The sequence below is a fragment of the Acanthisitta chloris genome, unplaced genomic scaffold (assembly GCF_000695815.1).
Source record: "Acanthisitta chloris isolate BGI_N310 unplaced genomic scaffold, ASM69581v1 scaffold28726, whole genome shotgun sequence".
NCBI lineage: Eukaryota > Metazoa > Chordata > Aves > Passeriformes > Acanthisittidae > Acanthisitta > Acanthisitta chloris.
In genome coordinates, this window is record NW_008679150.1 from 1 (window position 1) to 5,886 (window position 5,886).

Here is a 5,886-nt window from a genome sequence, read left to right on the forward strand (position 1 = left end):
TCAGCCTTATGGAGATGGGTACATCCTTGTGGGAGTAGGTGCAACCTTGTTCCAACCCTACTAGGAAGTGTTACCTTCTGGAGGTGGCGGTGGAGCGCCGGCTCAGTGTGTTGTGGAGGGAGGTGTAGTGTTATGGGAGGTGGGTGCGTCTGCAGGGGTAGATGGAGTGTTCTGGGGGCAACTGCATCCCCATGGTGGCAACTGTGGCCCTACTGGGGTAAGTGTGATCTTACAGGTAGGTGCAAGCTTATGGGTCAGCTGTAACCCTCTGGGACCAGGGGAACCCGTGTTGATTTCCAGCCGAGGTGTAGGTGGGGTGGGATGCAAAGCTGGCTCTGTGGTACTCAGCAGCACAACTGGGTTGGGGACTGCCCCAGGGAGCAGAGCACATACACACTGCAAAAGGGCTCAGCAGGGAGGCTCTCGTGTCAGGAACCCCACAGGGATCTCTTCTTAGAGTGTGTAGAAGGGCAGAAGGAGGGACAGGGTTGGAGGGCAGGCAGCCAGGTCAGCCAGAGCTGGCATGTGTCTGTGCTGGCAGGAGAATGCCCAGGGCTGCTGTGTGTATGTGCGGTGTCAGCTACAAATCTCCCACAGTGTCTTCACAAAAGGGAGAAAGCAATCTGATTTGGGCTGTGGGATTTAGAGGGGGCATGAAAGACATTCAATAGCTTTGCAGCATAAAGAAAAAAAAGATATTTATGTTGGGAGGAAAGTGTGTCCAACCTTGGGACAAGCGTGACAAATCCTAGGAGTTATGGAAAGTGCAATGATACCTATTTCCTAAATATCCCCCAGTCAAAAACGGCGCTGTCTTTCAGTCTCACATTTAAAAACCATGCTTATTTCTCTCTGCAACTCTCCTAACAGGAGCTGGTGACCTGACTGGGGATGCTATGGGCTACGTGACAGGCGTGCTGGCCGTGCTGATACACGCTGCCTACCTGGTGCTCATTCAGAAGACCAGTATAGATAGTGAATATGGACCCCTGACAGCTCAGTATGCCATTGCTGTTTCAGCCACCCCTTTTCTCATCATCTGCTCCTTTGCCAGCATGGATTCCATCAATGTCTGGTCCTTCCCAGGGTGGAAGGACCCTGCCATGGTATGCATCTTTATTGCTTGTGTCCTGATTAGCTGTGCCATGAATTTTACCACCCTTCACTGCACTTACATTAACTCGGCTGTGACCACCAGCTTTGTAGGGGTGGTGAAGAGCATAGCCACTATCACAGTGGGTATGGTGGCATTCAATGATGTGGTGCCCACAAAGTTATTTATAGCTGGTGTTGTGGTCAACACCTTGGGGTCTGTCATTTACTGCGTGGCCAAGTACATTGAGACCAGACGGCAGAGCAATTATGAGGACCTGGAGAAAGAAGCTAGAGAAGAGGAGGGGAAAAGGCAGGATGGGGACCAAACTCTGTTTGCAATGGAGACAATTTCCCAGGAGAAGGGGGCTGAGGAAGCAGCAGTGGAAGGATCAGCCACTGGGGACATCCAGAGTGGAGAGGAAGACATCATCACTGAGAAATCTGGCAAGACGCCGGTGGTCCAGGGAAAATCCACCATCACACAAGAAGTGAACAGAAGCTCACTGAAAGAAGCCTATCTTGGAGTATGGAGGTTGGTGAGGGGTGCTAATTATATAAAGAAGGATTATTTGATAGAAAATGAAGAGCTACCAAACCCTTAAAAAGCAGGTTTGAAAACCTATTGCTCGAAGACAGACACCTGGTTCTCTGTACAGGGGGAAAGGCAGAGCATACATTTCCACATCAATGCTGACAAATCCAAATCATGCAGGATGACTTTACCTCATTGTCAAAATCAAAAATAGTTTGCTCATGCTTTGGGCTTGCTTTCAGCTGCTTTCAGTACATCACTTTAGACCCACCTCAGCTAAGGCGCCAAGTCCTCTGCTGCAGACACAGAGTTGGGTAGTGGGAAGCACACGGTGCTTGCCCAGCAGCCTGAGTTATGAGGGACATCAGTACCATATTGTTAGTTGGCAGTGCCAGGGACACAGCAGTGGGCTGTAGCTTAGCTTGTATCTGGAGCCTTGTGATTTTAACACTATTCAGAGGCTCTGTCAATGTGCTTCCGTATCTGTATCCATCCAGTTATAGGTACTCTATATAAATATGTTCCTACAATATATAAACTCCTATTAACTGTACTTTTTTGTGCTCCTCTGTGTCAGTACAATTGCAACAGAGCTAGAGGTTGTGCCATTTCAGTTATATTGGTATAAAATCACTCTGTTAACTGAAGAAATTAAACCCTCCAGGCTGAGCCTTGGACCCGGTTTACCTTGGGTGGTTTGTGTCTCCAGTAGAAATACTTTTGTCTTGTGGTGGTGTACATGAAAGCAGAATCAGATCTGAACTTTTGAGAAGCTTTGCTTGGCAAAAGAAGAATGTTTTTCTATGAGCTTTAACTACATGTAGCATTTGGAATATTAGCCTAACTCAAAAGAGTTTGGAAAGTTGATATGTATTGATTGGATTTGGGAGGGCTAAAAAAAATTAGAGAGAAAGTGTGTGCCTTGTGTTATCCCTCCTTGTACCCTAAAGTCAGGTGAATCAGCCTGGACTGGAACCTAGGTGTCCTCTCCATCCATTCTTTCATAAGTAGAGGCTGATAGCAGAACTGGGGACACCAGCTCTCTGGAATTCCCGGGGTGCTTTTGCAGGACAGTTCTGCTCTATCGTGGCCACGTGTCGGTACGTGGCTGTGTGTGTATCAGCCCTTGCTATCCCTGTGCTGCGGTGTCCAGTGGAAGGAAGCGTGGCAGGCAGGAACTGTAGTGTGCTCTGGCAGATCCCCTGGCTGAGTCCTTTGGGCCAGGGTGCTCAGTGTACTCAGCATCAGGACATCCATGGCTTTGGTAGAAGCAGCTCCCCAGTGTCCAGACTGACCCTGTGGGCTGCAAGGGGCAGAGCTGCATCTCTCCCTGGCCGCTTAAGCGCTCCTGTGTGAAGTGGGAGGCAGGCACTCTAGCGAGGCCTCTGCTTGAATATGCTAATATTTTGTCCCACATCTGTCTAACTGAAAAGATTGTGGAAACAAATGTTTGAGTGTTTTTTAGCCTGGGGATATCCTTTTGGTAGGTGGAGGTCCTTGGGTGAAACCTTTGCTCAGAACTAGATAGAGAAAAGATTTGACCCTGAGTATTTCTCATCCCAAAAGGGTGCCCCAGCCATTGGGGCAATCTTGACCAGAGTCTGAAACAAGCTGTTATCAGCTGCTGAAAAAAATGAACGAAGTTTGTTGTTGTTGTTTTTAATATTGTTGTTATTAATAATTATTTATTATTATTTATTAAGCCACTGAACTGAAAATCAATTATTCCCAGAGCCCTAATTAATCAGTGCCTAGCCCAATGCTCTCTCAAGCCTAGCAGGCGGCATTAGCCTCACAGCACGTTCAGCGCTGCAGTCCGAAGTGAGCAATTTGCCCAGCAGGGAATATTTGCAAAACTGCTCTCTGGGGGAGCTTTAGATTCTTGTCAATAAATGCAGGCAGAAACATCAGGTGCTGTGGCAGTATGTTTTCTGAGAGAGTGCAGAAGTTGACTGACCTGGCATCACCCATGAGTTTTGAAAGACATTTGGGCTAAAAGCCTGTAGCTGCTGAGCTGGGGGATGGGGCATGGAGATCTGTACATCACACGTTATGTATAGCTTGTGTTTAAGAGTTGAGAGGTACTGGCTGTAGGCCAAAATGCGTTTGCTTTCTGTTTAAGCTCCATATGGGATCTTTTCAGTAAAAGCACTATTTATTGTCTCTAGGCTGATTTAATAGGGCTTTTGTTAATTTTTCAAATGCATCCTAGACTAAGGAAGTTTGTGCCTATGACTTACAGTTGCTGTATTACTGAACTCATTACAATATTGACCTGCATTGTAATAATACAGATGGCTGGAGAGAAACCCACATTTCTGATCTGTCCTCACTGTGCTCAGTGTTTTCTGTCCACAGGAAATGTGGATCTATTTACCACCTGGATGCCAGTCTTAGATCCTGTAGTGCACACTCCATGTTTGACATGTGCTGTAGCAGGCTCTCCTCCTGGACTCCTGTTTCAGGACTTTTTCCCAGGGGGAGCTAAATGTTTTGCCAGTTACTGTTGTTGAAGTATTACAAGAAATCTGTGGAAATTCAAACAGTTTTGACAATTAAAAAAGCTGCTGTTACAATGTTGTACATTTGCATGTATAGTCAAAATGTGATTATATTGTATTCTGTTTATACCTGTAAATTCCCTAAATTAAAATGGGAATCTGGCAAATGCAATCCACTTTTTCAGTAACAGACACTGTCGCACAATAAAATAAAAATACTGCCTCGTGCTGAGGTATTTTAGTAGCATCAGCGGAAGACTTCAGAATGAGATGTGGGAATAAAATGCACTGCTTTCCAAAAGCCTTCTGGTTTTCTTATTGTTGCTACTCCAGGGTGCTCATTTTTTGTTCATTTATAGTTATTCTTGTGCCTTTATACTGTCCAAGTTTCCTCAACATGTGATCACATGCTATAAATACTGTCATGGACAGAGGGACTGAGGACAGACAAAGGAGCACAGGAATCTGAAGTGCCAGGCCCTCTGTACAGCTTGAAGTTTCTGTGGTTCTCAGTGGTGATTTCTTTGGTTACGTATTTAAGGTGATTTAGTGTCACTGGTGTAACTGCTGTAACTTTAGAATAAATAAACATAAGATGATGCTCATTATTAATACTTCTATTATAAAACCATTGCATTATTAAAGGACTTAATATTTATATCATTTTACAGTGTTCAGTATTTGTGTTACCAGGTGTGTCACATGGCAAGCCTAGGAGATGACTTAAGCATTAACTTTTACCTGTTTCCTTTGGATGAAAGGTATGTAATCTACCTGTAGCTGAAACTGAGTTGTGCCAGACCAGGCTGTGGTTGGTGATTATTGCTGAACTCGTCTTAGCTCCACACAAATGTGCCTGCAGGTTGATATAGAGAATGAAACTGTCCTTGTTACCAGATAATAAATGAACCTGATGCACAATGACTGCTTTGATAATAAACATGAATTTCAGTGTCAACACATCCTCGAGTAACACCTGCTATAGCACCCCTAGATGTGCACGTACACACACATGCACGCACACAAATACAAACAGTACAACAAAAGCCAGACTCTGTCTTTCCTGAAATACATTATTTTCTCAAAGAAATTAAGGAGAGGACAGGTATTAAGAGGCAGGTACAGTTGAAATTTCTAAGGATAAATAACAGAAGTTGCATTCATCACTTGCAAATTGATCCTGTGTCTGCCATCAATTCCAGAAGGAAAATGAACGGCAACCTACAAAAAACCCACCTGAGAGTGAAAGAAATTTTACTGTTTATTAAGCAACACTCCAGAGCCCTCTCTGTGTCCAGAGATAGTTTATTGCCAGTGCTTAACAGCCTCCTGTAATTTGATTATGTCTGCGCTGCAAAGGCTTCAGTGGGCAGAAAGGTGCAAGCCCTTTAGGTCTGGTCTCTAAATTAACATTTGAACGTTTTGCTGCTTGTCATGGTTAAGGTTTAACACCTTAAGACTCTGCCTGTGTCCTGTATAATTTCACATATTGCTTTGAGGTTTCTTCTGTGTATTTGGCTAACCTGAAATCTCTAAGTGCAGTGCAGGCAGTCAACTCTGCCTCTCAATTAGTTGCTATATTCATGCTTCAGTAGCTTGTTGGGAGGTCATCAGGAAGCTTTTCACTTCAACCTTGCTCCTGTTGGGAATTGCTGAGCGTGCCCATGCCCTCCTTTCTCTTCCCTTGTTCTTGCTATATTTCCCAAATCTTGTTCCCAGTGTCCATCCCAAAAATCTCTGTCAGTGGTGGAGAACTTG

The 5,886-nt window shown here is 44.9% G+C and overlaps 1 protein-coding gene across 1 annotated transcript; it reads left to right on the forward strand.

Moving 5' to 3' along the window:
• Nucleotides 1–870: 870 nt before the first annotated feature.
• SLC35D3 (solute carrier family 35, member D3) lies at nucleotides 871–1,697 on the forward strand (the record flags this gene model as incomplete). The annotated part of the gene is made up of 1 exon (XM_009077191.1): nucleotides 871–1,697. A coding segment is annotated over one exon (827 nt), but the record flags the coding sequence as incomplete, so codon positions are not given.
• Between the last annotated feature and the right edge of the window lie 4,189 nt (nucleotides 1,698–5,886).